The 16370-nt window shown below is 39.1% G+C and overlaps 1 protein-coding gene across 1 annotated transcript in view; it reads right to left on the bottom strand.

Moving 5' to 3' along the window:
* Positions 1-840: 840 nt before the first annotated feature.
* The window catches only part of LOC124796021 (dynein axonemal heavy chain 7-like), a 72595-nt gene continuing 57065 nt past the window's right edge, over positions 841-16370 (bottom strand). The window contains exons 6-7 of the mRNA XM_047260104.1: positions 1122-1301; positions 841-895 (exon numbers count right to left, since the gene is read on the bottom strand). Of these exons, the coding sequence (XP_047116060.1) occupies positions 841-895; positions 1122-1301 (235 nt within the window). The remainder of the gene's footprint in view (positions 896-1121; positions 1302-16370) is intronic.

The following is a 16370-nucleotide window of genomic DNA, read 5'->3' as shown; positions in this document are numbered from 1 at the left end:
GTTTTATCTGTAGTACTACAAGTTACCATGAACAATTGCAACAAGATGAAAAGATATGTTAGTCAAAGTATAATTATGTGATTAAGATCACATACGCTGTTAACTGGTAAAATACATGCATAAAACTTCATTCCTGAAACACCATTGTTTCATTGTGTCCATATTTTGTTTTCCACTAGTGAATATATGGAATGTTTCTAAATTCCCTTTGCATAGTCTGAACAACAGTGTTACAGACAAAAATTTTATTTTGAATAGGGATTCAAGTTCAGAAATATACCATTTCCATGTTACAGAAACAAAAATGTGATACAGTACATTCCACTCTCCTCAAATAACTTGAATATGTCCAACGGCAATTTCTTGAAGGTCAATTCGCCAGAACACAGAATTCCTGCACAATTTAATTTTTGTTTTTACTATGATTCTTTAATTATAACTAACCTGAAAATGATTTTTATATAAAGCAACAAATAACCTTCAAGAGAAAATGGGCTAGGAAGTGCATGCAACATATATAACAAGGCATCTGTAACACATAGAGAAATCTTATTTACACAATTTTCTTTATATCCACTTTTGCTCAATAAGTATTTTCATTATTTTACTTCCCCTGCCCCCCAAAATAATTCTTAGGTGAACAGTATTGCCATTATGCAAAATAACCTAGCATAATTGATAGTACAGTTAGTGAATTTCTATGGGCAAAAGATGCCTAACTGAGCTTCTTTGACAGTTTATGTTTACCTGATAATTCAGCTGGATACCTAGACATTTCGTACATAATGTTTCATTTAGAGTGCGCGCATTAATCGTTATGTATTACACCAGCTCTCAATTTCATTTTTTCAAAGCTGCATTACTGAATCTGGATGAAATTAATACTAAACATATCCTTAGCAACAGACATGGTTATTACAATTGTAATTGGCATTTAAATACACCTTGTACATAAACTATCTATGATGGAGATTGTATAATTGCAAATGATTCAGTTTTCATGAGAAGAATAAACAGAGAACTTTCAAACCGGTAAATATATATAGCTTTGTTGTATTATGAGCAGCAATAATAAATGAGGGTAGAGGGTCAAACAGTTTTGCTGCTATATTTTGCTTTACCTTTGCGAATTATCAACAATAACTGCACTTTCAAGTGTAAAATGGTCTCGAGGAAGCCCAGCAATTATCCATGAACGGGTTTTTAGATCGAGCCCCAGGGCTTGAACAAAATCATAGACAGTTGAACTTGGGATGCCACTTCTAACAATGTATGCATGCCAGTCTTCAATGCATTTAGTCCTGGAAAAATAAAGAATGAAAAAAAAGGACAGCTTGTTACTAATTACAATTGTGCAAGCTACACAGCTATGAATGTTATAAATTCTTAACTTCACACATAATTAAAGAGTTGCAGAAGGTATACACAATGGCAGCTGGTGTTATTGGCTCATTTATGGGTATTTATCTTATATTTTATACATTAATCCTTCCCCTAACAGCGTAGCAAGTATTGTAATCTTCTACTAACCAAATGGCACCAGGTAACCACAAAAGAAGCAAATACTATTACAACTATAGCCTTTTAAGAATTGTGATCTATTAGTCTCACAACATGCATAATCTAAGGTCAGTTGATTCAGGCGCAGCCAACACCGTAAACACAGAACAACTAATGCTAATAATGGTCTTCTAATAATAATACAGTTTTTTTGTATACATATATACAATAAAAAAATCGAATACTAGATGACCCTGCCAACAGGCAGCATGTCTGTAGCAGCAAAGAGTGCTGTTGGCAATGTGCTATTTTGCTATACCAGGTCACATGCCCTCACACTACCATGCAGATATTAATCTGCTCCCAGCTATTTAGGCCACTGCCAGACTGTGCAAAATAAGTTACAACCTATACCTCAAATCTGCAATAGCAGCAGTTCTATCTGGGTGCATCAGCCTTTCATGGCCAGTACTACTAGTTGGCACTAGTAGCAGTCTCATCTCAGCACTCCATGCGAGCAGACCTGGCCCATTGTGTCCTCGTCTCTGCCAGCAGCATGTCAGCCCTCACATGCTGGCAACACCAGCCTACTATCACTAACCAGGAGTCATTGTATAGGCACTTCATAGACAATGTCACTGGAGAGATATTTCTGTTGAATGTAGCTGTGTGGATATTCATCCTATGACATTATAACTGAGTTTTGGTTTTGTTAATAAAAAATTAGCCTTTTAAAGTGTCTCTGATCACTCATCAGGATGAGTATACTCCAGAGCACTGGCCCGATAAAGGCAAAGGTCCTGGGTTTGAGTACTGACCCAGCAGACAATTTTAATATGTCAGGAAGTTTCAACCAGAATACACTCCATTGCGAAGTGAGAAATTGATTTGTGAATTCTTTTTGTTTCTTGTATTGTTCAATTGGCTAAAATGATTCTCCACATAATTTTTTCCTGCTGTATATGAAGTTTATATTTTCACAAACATATAGGGAAGGAAGAGTTAGGATATGAAATTTATAAAATAATGGGTGACCAGAGCAGCATGTGAGTGACAATTTTCTTCTGCATCTTCAGTTTACAAGATACATTATTTGAGTTTCCATAGAAAACTATACCATACCTAATGATGGATTGAAAATAACTATGATATGCTATTTGATGTGTATTTACACAAATAGAATTTATTAGTAATTTCATTGAAAATGCATACATGTTTAATTTGTGTGACTGGAAGTTAATATGCAGGAACAGAATTATCCAATGAATTGGTAAACTAGTCACCCAGATGAAAGGAACCACAGTATATCAGAATGCATTAAGCTACCATAGACATTGTTCCATGCATAAATGAAGTTTCACAATGCTGTACACATTATACAGCAAAGAAATGCACTGAGAAATGATTTTAGTTCTGCCAGGACCTATCATAAATTGTGAGGATAACCCAGTGTATGTAATGTTGCAAGAACACTGAGCAGGACATGTTTCATTTGTTGTCACAACATAATACACCCATATCAGAGAAGCGGATTGGTATGTTAACCTCAGTGTAACATTGTATAATGTTGGAAAGTTCTTTTGTTTTGTATGTGATGCACAATTTATTAAGATAGCTGATACAGAAATGGTAACAGTTTTCTGAACCTATCCGCCAGGGTAACTATGAGAATAGAATGCAATATATAGACAGTATCTGTGTGTGTATTTCTGAAGGGGTATGAGGTTTTCCACTATTTTATTAGTAAGAATTTCAAAGAGCCATTTGATTCATATGAAAATCCTATACTGATTTGATATATAAATGAGCAAGAATACATAATTGTGCAGTTTGGTAAAGTTGAGTACAAAAGTCATTTGGAAAGTTAGAACTATAATGTGTATGAAGGTTTATTAATGAGTGCTTTCTATCATGCTTGTACTATTTATTTTCATGAGGTATTCCTTATGGACTTCATGCAGTGACAAGAACTGTAATACTGTGCTTGACATCATTACAAATACAGCAAAAAGACTGTTGTGTCATGCACAGCTCCAAGGAATATCAATGACTCTAACATAGTGTGCAATGATAATGTCAATATGTATATTGAATCTAAATGTAATAGAATTTTCTTTAGCTGGTTGAATGCCATAATGTTAACTGGATGTCAGTTTAACAAAAAGGTGCATGCTAATCTCTTGTCTGATGTATGTAATAAAGTCTGATTGTATCTCCAAGTTGTCAGCACACTAATTTAGTAGACATTGTAGTTGAATCAAGAGTTAAGAAGATTTCATCTAGTCAGAAGTTTGATGAGTGCTTCAGTGCTGATGTGCAGTTTAGTAGAAACACTTATATTTACTGAACTCTCATAGTGTGTCTGTTTTGGTAATATGAGGTTCAGGCTACACAGATTAGAGAATAGATTTTAACTCAACAAATATTAGCAGGTATACACAAATAGAAATGAAAAATGGTACTAATGCTTTCTTTCTGTGAAACTGAAAGTGGACAAGGGTTGGAGAAAATGTGGGTAACCAAGAATTCAGGAGAAATGCCACCCTTGATGACACACATGACAGGACAGTATTAGGGGAAAACCAATAATGAAATATGTGATAGTTTGCACTACATTTGTGGCATCTGATAAGCTACATATATGTGGTGGGTTTTGTTAAACAGCAAGTACCTCATGGAGGACAATATTTGGCTTGAAAAGGGTCTGGCAAACCTAGGGTTCCTGAGCTGGGGACAGGGGGATCCAACTCAACAAGTGAGCTCTTGTCACTAAACATCTAGAGAAAAGTATTGTAATTCATAGTTCACAAATAAGTAACTGAGCAAATTCTGCTGTCAGTATATGTTTTTAACCATGAAAAGACAAGAAGATACTTTTGAACAAGTTTCATCTTTTTATATCTAGAAGTTTCTAGAGAGGATTTCTGGAACTAAAAAATTTGTAAAATGTACGAAAAATAGGACATTGTGCATAGACATATACTTCCCCCTAGCAATACACTCTGAACTCTAGTAAAGGATCATGTCATGGAGAGACATCATGGCCATACCTATGAAGGAATAGAAAATGTGAGTATGTACAGAAAGGTACACTTGATCTTCAAAAATATAATGAAAATAGTGGATGGTGAACTCTTATGAAACCTTATTTGTTCTTACATCTAATGAAACAAAAGCATTATTTATTGTTACATTTAATAAAAAAGCACTCCCAGAGCACACAACAGCAAAACATGTTTGCTGAATGCATGGTCTTACACACCATCCCTGATAAATTAACTAAAATTTTGGTCACACTACTCAACCATATTAGAGAGAGGCTACTTGCAGGAAATAAGATAAGGTTGGCTGTGACAAAGTAATTTGCTTGTCTCCTCAAAGTGTGGCAATTACTCTGAGGATCAACCAGTCTGCATTACAACTGCACTGTATACCTTCAAGGAAAGAAGGTACAGGAGCTGAAGACTATTAGAGTCGACAGAGCACCAGAGAGGTCTATTATATTCCACATGATGCACTTTGTTGCTGTCTCACATGAAATATATTCTTCACACAATTCCAACACCCCTGTTGAACATGTATTTTGGGGCTTGCCTTCACAAGATAAACCAAATAGCCCCACAATCTTTTCAAACTTCTCTTGGTCCAAGGGTTTTGTCAGGAGGTCAACCAACATGTGTTCTGTGCAAGGGTAGTCCATGGCGATGTTCTGTCACTCTATGTGGTTCCAAATAAAATGGTGCCTTATATCAATATTTTTTGTCCTAGCACCTGCGACATCATTTTTAGTTAGGTTAATTGTTCCTTGATTGCCACAGAATGTCATTATAGGTTCCATTATTAAACTGGGTTCTATTTTACATATTAATGTTCTTAGCCACAATGCTTCCTGCGTGGTGTAACAGCACCATATACTCGGCCTCTATGGTACTCAATGCAAGTTTTTTGCTTTTGATAGGACCAGCATTAGAGTGCCTATCTTCCAATTCACTCCCCCAGTCCACATAGCTGTAGCCTTCTAGTTCTGCATTACCTTCTCTAGGGTATCTTAATTTGTGGTTCAAAGTTCCTCTTAGATATCAGATTATCCGTTTCATGGCTTTCCAGTGCTTTTCCTTTGGGTCTCTGCAATATCTGCTCACTGAATTGGTAGCAAAAGCAATATCAGGTCGTGACATTTGTGACAAATATAACAGACTCCCTACTGCTTCTAAATATGGAACATTCTTATCACATTCCACATCTGTCTCATTTATATTTAACTTTGCTCCTACTTCCATTGGAGACGTTATGGGTTTACAATCACTCATGCCAAATTTCTTTAAGATTTTTTCTGTATATGATGATCGATTTATACTCAATTCTTGTCTCTCTTCATCCTTTGTGATCTGCATACCAAAATAATGTGTAACTTCTCCCAAATCATGCACCTTAAACTTGGTTTGCAGCTGTTTCTTAAAAATTCCCTTTTAGCTTTCGTTTTTAGTCAGGATAAAGAAGTTGTTCACCCATATTGCCATTATTATTATCCCTTCTCTTCCCATTTTGTAGCATATACTGGTACTGTAGTTTGCTTCATATTCATATTTATTAGTGTTTTACATAGACATTGATTACAGCAATGTCCATTCTAAGCCCATAAATACCTTTTTGCAAATGCCAAATATTTTCCCTTTCTGATACGATTTTCATGGCTTCTCTTGGTAAAATTACATATATCTCCTCCTCTAATTTCCCAATTAAATATGCTGTTTTTACATCCATATGATGAATTGTTAAATTTTGTTTTGCTGCCAAGACTAAAAGATATCTCAATGAGGCAAACTTGAGTACAGCTGAAAAAGATTCTTTGTAATCTACCCCTTGTTTTGGCAACTAGCCTTAAGTTATGCTTTATATCTTGGTGATGAATTTTCAGGGCTCTTCAAAGCAAATACCCATCTTGCCCATAATGGTTTCTGATCTGCCAGCATATTTAACAATTCAAAGGTTTCGTTCTGAGATACAGATTTCAATTCCCTCTCCATTGCTTCTTTCCATTTTTGAGAGTTTGGACCACTCATTGCTTCTTCTGCTGTTGCTGGCTCATCATTAAGCCAGAAGCGTCTTCAATTTCTGGTTAACATATTCTCTCCCACTATCAGACCTGATGACCTAAATCTTCTTTCGTGTCTATCTTTTGACCACATTACAATATTCCTCAAAAGTGTCACTCACTTGGTCTTTGGAGCTAAGAAAATAAACATGAGTATATTGTGAATAATGATCAAAAATGTAAGAAAATAACAACTCCCACTTATGGATTTGCACTCCATCAAGCCACATACATCTGTGTGGGTTAACTCTAAGACCTCTGTAGATTTACTTTTAATAATCTTAAAACATGGCCTCACTTGTTTTCCTTTTATGCATATCTCACAAGGGTCCTTGGATACACTATAATTCTGTATTCCCTTGCCATAACCCTTATTAAAAACGTACTCTATTTAAGTGTCCAAGTCTGCGGTGGGATAAAAAACCTTCTGCTGAGTATACTGAATGACTAACATTTCTATGTTTACTGTCAATTGTATCCAACTTTAAAATACCCTTTCGTTACTTGCTGTAGCTATAACTTCACCATTTTTATTCATTACTCGTGCTCCATGCATATAAAAAATGACTGTATTTCCCTTCTTGACAATTTCCCCTTCAGACAGCAGGTTAGTCACAACATTTTTTACATAATGAACATCATGTGCTCTAACCATGTTGGGTTCACCAGTTACACTTACATAGGTCTGGTTCCCCAGCCAAATGACACTGGAGCTTGCTGCCATCAACAGTAGATATTCCGATATGAGTCTTATCTTTAACATCATAAAGAACAATAAGCACCGATGCACCTGAGTCTAAAATCCATTCTAGTTGACGATTACCCACATCTCCAAAAGAATAGAAACATGAGAGTGCCTTACCTTATTGGTCCCTCTCTCTGGGCTATCAGCAACACACCTCTTTTGCTGCATGTCTGACCTTGGGTTTTCTTTTTCTCTGCACTGAGATGCAATATGCCCCTTCCTCTGAGGTCTGTAGCCCCTCACTGATTTCTTCCTTTTGTTTTTTGAATAAAGAGCAGATGCAGTTTCCTTCTCCAATACATGACAGCTTGAAGTACTCTTTACATCCTGTAGGATTTTAGTTTTAACACTGTCACCAGTGATTGGTCTCTCTGAGCCAACAGTAGGGCCCCTATCCATTCATCAGTGATCTCAAACCCAATGTTTCTCAGTTGGTTTGGCATGGCTAATATTTTGTTGACGTATTTGTCTACACTCTTGCATTTGTCCAGCTGAATAGTAATTAACTCACATAATAATCCTATTTTCCTTGTAAGACTTCCATCCTTAAATGTACATCATAATTTATCCCAGACTTCTTTCACTGTTACAGCTTTTCAACGTGAACATAATTCACTGAGTCAACTAGTAATACCAAATATAATTTTGCTTTCCTATCCTTACTTGAATAATTCTGATTTGTGGATTTCATTGTTCCATCTACCACATCCCATAGGGCATCCAAACGTAAATACACTTCTGCTGCAAATTTCCACATTGAATAATTCTTGCGATCCATAAATCCTTCAATCTGGAGAATTTCTGCCTTGCTCATTTTAATGGTAACTCTGATATTTCCTGATGTAAAGATTATCGAAGAATAATACAAAAGAGTTGTGTTCATCTTGTAAGGATAACTCATACTTCACGCAAGTGCACTACATGGAACTTTGTCAATAGCGTCTCACTATTATATTATGTATACAGTTATTCCAAATGCATTGCTGGGCCCATAACCGATTAGCGTCGACACAGTTGAATAAATAATAGCGAGTAAAAGACATTTAGTTTAGTGATGCAGCATCAGATGCCAAATGCAGCGTATTGACACCAAATATTATGGATGGGTGCCAGGAGGTGCCGTATTAAAACTCGTCCGAGCTTTTCAAATGATTTATTTTTTTCACTAGAGAGCTTCATTGACCTCGGTCCATGTCAAAAGCCCCACATTGCTGAGGTAGCACCCCAGCGGCCTGTGCAATGCACTGTGTCGGGCCAGCCTTGTATGCCAGCTGCAGAGTTCCAATTATGACAGGATGGCTGCGCTAGCAGCTGAATCAGTGGCCACCATCCCCATTGACTCCGCACTGCTCCACTGGGAGCTGTACCCCAGCCACCCTGCTACTTCTTCCTCGGCTGGTGTAGCTGGGAATGTGGCGGCAATGACCGCTCCCATTCCTGTGTCCGAACCTGCGGCCCTCGCCCTGTAAGTCTCCAGCGCATGTTGGGAGACAAGACAACTACCTTTGGTAGTGAGCCGAAGATTGGTCCGCTCTGGCCATCTGCGGCCTCAGAGGGTTGAACCAATGACCTGCCGTGGACTGGGACGCTGTCGCCCCATCTGTTGCCGTGTGTTGCCAGTAGTGTGACATGCCCTGCTGTCCAGGAGAACTGCCACTCTTGAGTGAACCTCGTTATAAAACCACACCTATTTATACTCGGCTTCGTGGCTCTCTTTCGCTAATGCATCGCTCTGAGTCACGTACGCCCCACATCCTGGTTGCACCAGTGGGCCCCTTCTGCCTACAGCTTGCGACATGCATACCACTGCATTTATGCTTTTCAGCTGTTTGATGGCCCCTGTGGCCTCCATTCCATTTCGCAACCGCTGGTCAGCGTAACTTACTGCAATCCGGCTCACACCTGGCTGTAACTTGTGCTCAGAATATCGCAGAAAACTAACTTTCCCTATCCTAAACAGTGGTGCCGCTACACTAGTAACTATATTTACACTTTCAGGTAAAATATATCAAACACAGCAATATAGAAAAACTATATTATATACATAAAACACAGAGTGTAAAATAGCACCAGAGAGGTCTATTATATTCCACATGATGCACTTTGTCTCTGTCTCACACTTAATATATTGTTCACACAATTTCAACAAATGAAAATAAGGCTAATTTTCCTCTGTTTTAAAACTGCAAATAATTCACATGTGTTAGCTCAAGTATATTCAGGAGAATGAAGTTATCTTCTAATACAAAACATATGATTCCTGTATATAACCTTGTAATTCTATGTAATATTTTATGTATATTAGAAAGACATACATGAACTGTGTTAAGTGCAAAAAGGGATAAGTGCAGTTTTCTACCATGAACATAGCGCGTGCCTATAGCAAGGATAAAACAATTATAAACCTTCTATAGCAGCACAACAGTGCAGGAAATGGCAATAGGATGGAAGTGATGAAAGAAATGGAGGTAACAAATTTACCTTATCCTCAACAGACATTCATTGCAGTGTCAACTGCACAAAGTGGCTTCTTTGGATTTTGCAGTGATGTAGGGTTTGACATAGTCTACGAACAAGTAGATGTGAACTGATATGATTCCTTCATTGTGACATCAGAGAAAAATGAGGACCGTCATCGTGGTGTCAATTGTGTGAAGTGGCTTCTTCAAACTCTGCAGTGATGCAGGGTTCATTGTATTCTATGAACTAGTAAAAGGAAACTTATATGGCTCCCTCGTTGCAGCTCCAGTAGCAATGAGAGGCAGACGAGATCGCGATGCTATGTGAACATACTAATTTACTCCAACACTGTGTGACGGTTATGCGCTAACCATGTGGAGTGGAGACTGAACTTAAATAATCAATATACATAAATAAAAAACTTATTAAGTCTGGCCAAACAATGAAGGCTATTGAACCTCGCTAGGCCAAGGACCCAATACAGAAATTGTAATGTAATGTCTGCTCTGAGCAGTGAATAAAAGAAATCCTAAACAACCAAAAAAGTTGCATCACTACTGTATACAGTCCTCAATGCCAGTATACAGTAGGGGGACAGTTGTAGTGTACCTAATGGGATACCTTAAAGACTAAGATTAATAGAAAGATAAGGCTAACAAAATTATACTACATGACTCGATTTTATCTCAGTAATTTCAACTTTTTAATATTTGTTAACAATTTTCTTTTATTAATCACCTCTCTTGTTACGGATGTTTCCATGGTAGGATTTCTGTGGAGATGCTCTGTCTTTTGTGTGAAGAAAAAAGTGTTAACTTGTATCGAAAATTATTTAGTATAGTGTTTATTTTAAAGTTTAGAGTAGAAGGAAAAACCTACAACCATTATGATTCCTGCCCCCAAAATTTTATATCACAAAGACAATGCCTTATCAATGCGATGTAGGAAAAGAAATTTATTTATCTAGTGAGAGGAAGGCCTCAGAAGAAGATTCTGGAGGTGCCGCTATTATGAATAAATGAAGTAAAGGAATAACTTCCACAGACATTACTTTACAAGACATTAATGAGAACTGGTAGTGTCACAGGTGAACAATAGCAGTACTGCTATTAAGAAGAAACTAGGTGAAGTGATAACTTTAGACATTAATGAGAATTGAAAGTGTTACAGGTGAACATAACAACAGCAGCCATTTGGTCTGCTGGCCTCCCCACGTATCTTCAAAGACTTACCCTCATTTATACAACTTGTAAGAAAAAAAAAAAAAAAAACTAAATTGTGTTACCGCAATTCAGCACCCAGCACCAAAACAGACTGTGGACTCTGAGAATGTGTTTACTATTATTTATACAAATTGTAAGAAAAAAATAACTAAATCAAATTGGTCCCAATTCACCACCCAGTACCAAAACAGACTCATCGTCATCAGCTAAGACCACTTTAGACAACAGTATGCTGTCTTCAATCTGGGACCACATGCAAGTTCTAATTGACCAAAGGTCTTGCCTGATCTTGTGCTATGGACACTTTCACAGTGATGCTGTCATATGAGGAGGCACCACTGGATTTTAAACTTCGAGTTGCTGACAGAATTCAGGCACAATTACAAACCACATTCTAATCAACAACCAACAGTGCTTTGCTGCAGCTGGTGCACTGTACACCTGCATGCAAACTGACTTTGGATGATTCTATTCAAACTGCCACAACATTCTGTGCACCTGCAGACCACCTAATGAGGGCTGGACTGACCTGAACCAGGACCACAGCCCTCTGCTTCTACTACCCCAAGTGCAACAGTCACCTACTGCAATAGCTGAGGTTGACACCCTCCCAGCTGACCAACATACTGGCTCTGTGTAAGAACAAAAGCCAGACTGACTAAGTGCATTGCCTGCTTCCACACCCAACTCACAGCAACGTTACTGCTGGTTTACACCAGATTTGGGCATGATGCACAGTGCTGCAAACAACCCTGTATCAATTCAAATTAGTACGGCAACCTGACATACCCTTACCAGGCCACTCTTAATTAACAAGATGCCTCTGCACATCACAACAAAACAGCACTGATGCAGTGTTTTAATGGGCAGGTAGTCCCTGGCTATTCATCCTTGACAGGCATCTGCACACATATTTCCTCACTAATACCAGAGCCAATGTGAGCACTCTACCGCTTGCTCTCATGCCTGCTACATGTTGCCATTGCTGCTGCAACTGTTCACAGCCAAAGACAGTGTAGCTGCACTTGCTGGAACTGTGCACACCATGCTTGGCCTTGGCATAGATACACAAATACCTCGGGCATTTCTAGCAGCAGACGCAGCTGAACATATCCTGTGAGCTGAATTCCTCAAGCACTACTAACTATGGGTGTATTTAAATCGTGCCCACCTATTACGACAGGTAGGCCAGCAGTCGATCCATGGTATGGTCAGTGATACACTACTTTCTTGCACTGCAATGCCCTCAGTTGCACTGCTGCTGCTCAACACACCTTTTGATGTGAGGTTACAAAGCAAAGCACTTCTCAACCTGTAACACTTAAAGGCAGCCAAGTACCCATCATTAAATCATGACAATGGTTTCACATGCCTCACCAATGAACAATTACAAATACGGAACATGGACGCCAACCACATCACTAGATGCAGCCCAATAGCATTTCAATGACCTTCATCACCTCAACACTGATCACTACTGTGGCTCTGCTACTACAGACACTTCTCAGATTAGTGAAGTGTCACAACCCCTTACTTAAGTATAATCTTGAGACAATTCCATGTGATGTTAACAGCAACTGTGAATCACATTGTGCCCTGCTTCCTGCACTTGCTCCACACTCCCTCGTTAGACAACATACAATCTGTGTCATGTGGGATGGTACAGTCCACCACATTACAACCACACCATGCCCCCTGTCCATCATTGCTCCCATCATCTAGCTCCCCAAAAAGTTAAAGCAATTAAAGCTGTGGTGGACAAACTTTTGTGAGCTGGCTCGGTCAGGCCATCAGACAGTGCTTGGGCATCCCCAATTAAACAAGTTCCTGAAAAGAATGGTACCTGGTGCCTATGCGGCGAGTACCACTAATGCAACACCTGTACAATCATCAACAGCTACCCTGTTCTGAACTTGCATGATTTTCCCCATGTGTTGGCTGGGGCAAAAATTTTCTGTGTCATTGCAAACCAATATACCTGCAAATTCTGATGGTAGACACAGATATACGCAAAACTGTGATAATCACATCAATCAGTCTCTTTGCGTTCCTGCACAAGCTCTACAGACTAAACAACATAGCACACACATGGAAAAGATTCAATTATAGTGTACTGTTCAATTTGGCGTTTTGTTATGCCTATCTAGATGACTTCATAATCTTTTTGCAAAATGAGCAAGACCATGATGACCACCTACATATTATCCTTGGTAAGCTGCCCTTTCACAGGATCATCATGAACAGTGACAAGTGCCAACTTTGGCAACCCCATATGATCTTTGTCAGACACAACATTGACACATCTGGGGTACACCTCAGTCCAGAGAAAACTGTCCAGATAAGTCTTCTCCCACCTTCCAGTAACTCCCAAGAGCTGCATAGGTTTTTCAGTCCCAAATTTATACAGCAACAAATTGCCACACACTACTGAGATTTGGCTAGCACTCACCAGGCACTGAGCAGCAAGAATGGATCTACTAAATGAGGACTCAAATGGGTACTGCAAATGCAGGCAGCCTTTGACAAAATAATTGTCATGTCTGATGCTAGCAGTAACATGTTGAGGACTGCTTTACAGCGAGAGGTTGGTGGAGTCACTCAGCTGCTCAGGTTTTTCTCATGCAAACTTACCAACACCCAGAAAAAATTGTCCACATTTGACCTTGAACTACTAGCCATGTATGAAGCAGCTCTTCACTTTCAAGATGATGTTGAGGGGAGACCATTGCCTATTGGTGGACATGTTCTGCAATCCATTGGTGGATTCTGCACCTATGAGATTCCACCACCTAGATTTCATAGCACAGTTCACTACTGATGTGCATTACATCAGAGTTGCCAACAACAGAAATGCAGATCGTCGAGTGACAGCTGCTGATCTCCACAACCTGTTTAACAAACCAGATGTCAGACTCCAATTGTAAAAGTGCAAGCTACCTGGCACTATCAAACAAGTTTGGTATGATGTTTTGATGGCCGATTCTGATCAGGCATCCCAGAGTCATATTGCAGGACAATTTTTTTTTGTTAGCCACAAACTTGCACATCTGGGCATGTGCCCTGCCATACATCTAATCTTGAAAAAGTTTGTCTGGCCTAACATTAAAAAATATTGTGGCACACGGATCAAGACTTTCATTCCATAAGAGTAGGTAAATTCCCAATTGGTGTTTCTAGCACATCCACATTGGCATCGTAGGGCCACTCTCTGAGTTCCATGGTTACCATTGCATTCTGTCAATGATAGATCACGTGACACAACGGCAGGAGGCCATGCTCATTTTCAACATATCAGCAGAGACAGTAGCAGAAAACTTTCATTAACAGTTCCATTGCCATATTTGGCTGCTCAGCATCCTTCACATCAAACTAGGGTGGGCAGTTTGAATCCTAACTATTCAATAACTTATGCTACCCATGTGGATGCCACCAGCTCCACAAAACCACCCACCATCCGCAATCCAATGGCCTTGTGGAATGTTGGTATTGGTCTATGAAAGCTGCCCTCATGTGTTACTCAAAGTTGTGGGTGGCTGCCCTTGAATGGGTTCTCCTGGATGTTCATGTGTCACATAAAGATGACCTAGATGCAATGTTTGGTGAAGTGTTATATGGTGAGCCCCTTATGCACTGAATTTGTAGTGGATGAAATGATCCCTCAAAGCAGAACTTACTAGAATTAGTTTCCTAGGAGCACACTTATATATAAATCATTTGTGTGCCACCCCCCCCCCCCCCCCCAAAATCATATGACACAATAAATTTTTATTCATAAAGAGCGGTCAAAAGTTCTCATGTGATGCTACATACAGACACAGTGAAACCTGCTCCACAACTGCCATTTACAGGGCCATACTGCCATACTGAGCGTCAAACATGATACAAACAATTTTGATACCATAATTTCTGGAAAATAAACAACAGTGTCAGTGAACTGGCTTAAACCGGTGGACTTTAGTGAACCTGTCACAAAAGACACTTCCCACCCCACTACTCAGTTTCCAAGTGCATGTGAAGCTCCATAATTTTCTGCTTGACGACATATCCATCATGTTATGTGTTACTGACCTCATGATTACTCCTACCTACATGGTCAGTTGGTCAGGTGCAAGAACTGGTACACACAATTTGTGCACATCACTTCTGTCCAAGCTGACAAGGCAAGACTCACCTCCTGTTTTTCAGCAGATGGTACACTCACCATCACTGTCCTGGCTTATACCACTAGGAGTCCTGCAATACCTCCTGTGGATGCAACAATGCAAGACAATGCTGCACCGTGCATCCTTCTTCAAATGGCACCACTGAGTCATCAACAATTGAAGGTGCCACAAAGACTACTACTTATCTACTAATGCTACCTGCGGCAACCCTTTAGTAGTTGCACCAATAATGCTGCACTTTGGGTGTCCCTACCCCCCACCCCCCAGTGCACCTTACTGATTACATTGCATCCACCCTCACACAGCTGTCTACATCACTTCAGACTTCAGACAGACAACACCTCACTTCAAGCTCTCCTCATATGCTCTGCCCTACAGGGGTGAGGGAGAGGGAGGGAGGGGGGAATCTGTGGTGTCATAACATCTCTGACTCTGTAAATGAGGATCGCTGCCCTGTGAGGCGCTTGGCATTAGTATGTAAGCCCTGTATGCCTGTAACACTCACAAGTGTTATGTGTATGTTTCGCTAATAAACAATGTGGAAATCATATCTCTACACTGGCTCTCTATTCTCCTATCACCCAGCTGGTACCCCACCTCCCACATAATAATTAATTCCATTGGCTCTAACATCTCATTTCTTAGCATAGTATAAGTGTCATTTCATTTATTCAGAATTTACAACTGATTTGGCCAGTAATCAGTTGATGCAATTTAGAGGTATGGTGAAGCACTGTAGTAAGTCAGTAGTTAAAAACTGTATTTGTGGTTTACCATTCTTAATTTAATACTTGAATCTTATTAACTATGATGTCTGATATCTGATAAGTGTAACTTTTTTCTCTATAATAATCTTGCAATTTATAGATCTTTTTTCTTGTGGGGCCAGATTCTCTAATCTGTAATCACTCATTTTGTGGCCTACTTCTTCAGAAATAATCCAGTTCTAAATCTGGAGATGCAGTGTTATAGTTAGATCAGGAAAATACATCTGAAACCCATTTATGCAATTATACAAAAACTGACACTGCTTGCTTCTGTGATTTGCTACTGCTTGAGCTTAGCTTAAAGCGAGCATAAGTTTCAAAAGGACTTAACAGAAATATTTTGGTAGGAAAAACAAGATTACAGTGGCCACCTGTGACAGGACTTTCATTCAATATCATTACCTATTTTAACTATGA

This window comes from Schistocerca piceifrons, chromosome 4 (assembly GCF_021461385.2).
Source record: "Schistocerca piceifrons isolate TAMUIC-IGC-003096 chromosome 4, iqSchPice1.1, whole genome shotgun sequence".
NCBI classification, from domain to species: Eukaryota; Metazoa; Arthropoda; class Insecta; order Orthoptera; family Acrididae; genus Schistocerca; species Schistocerca piceifrons.
This window is presented reverse-complemented; position numbering and strand designations above follow the sequence as displayed.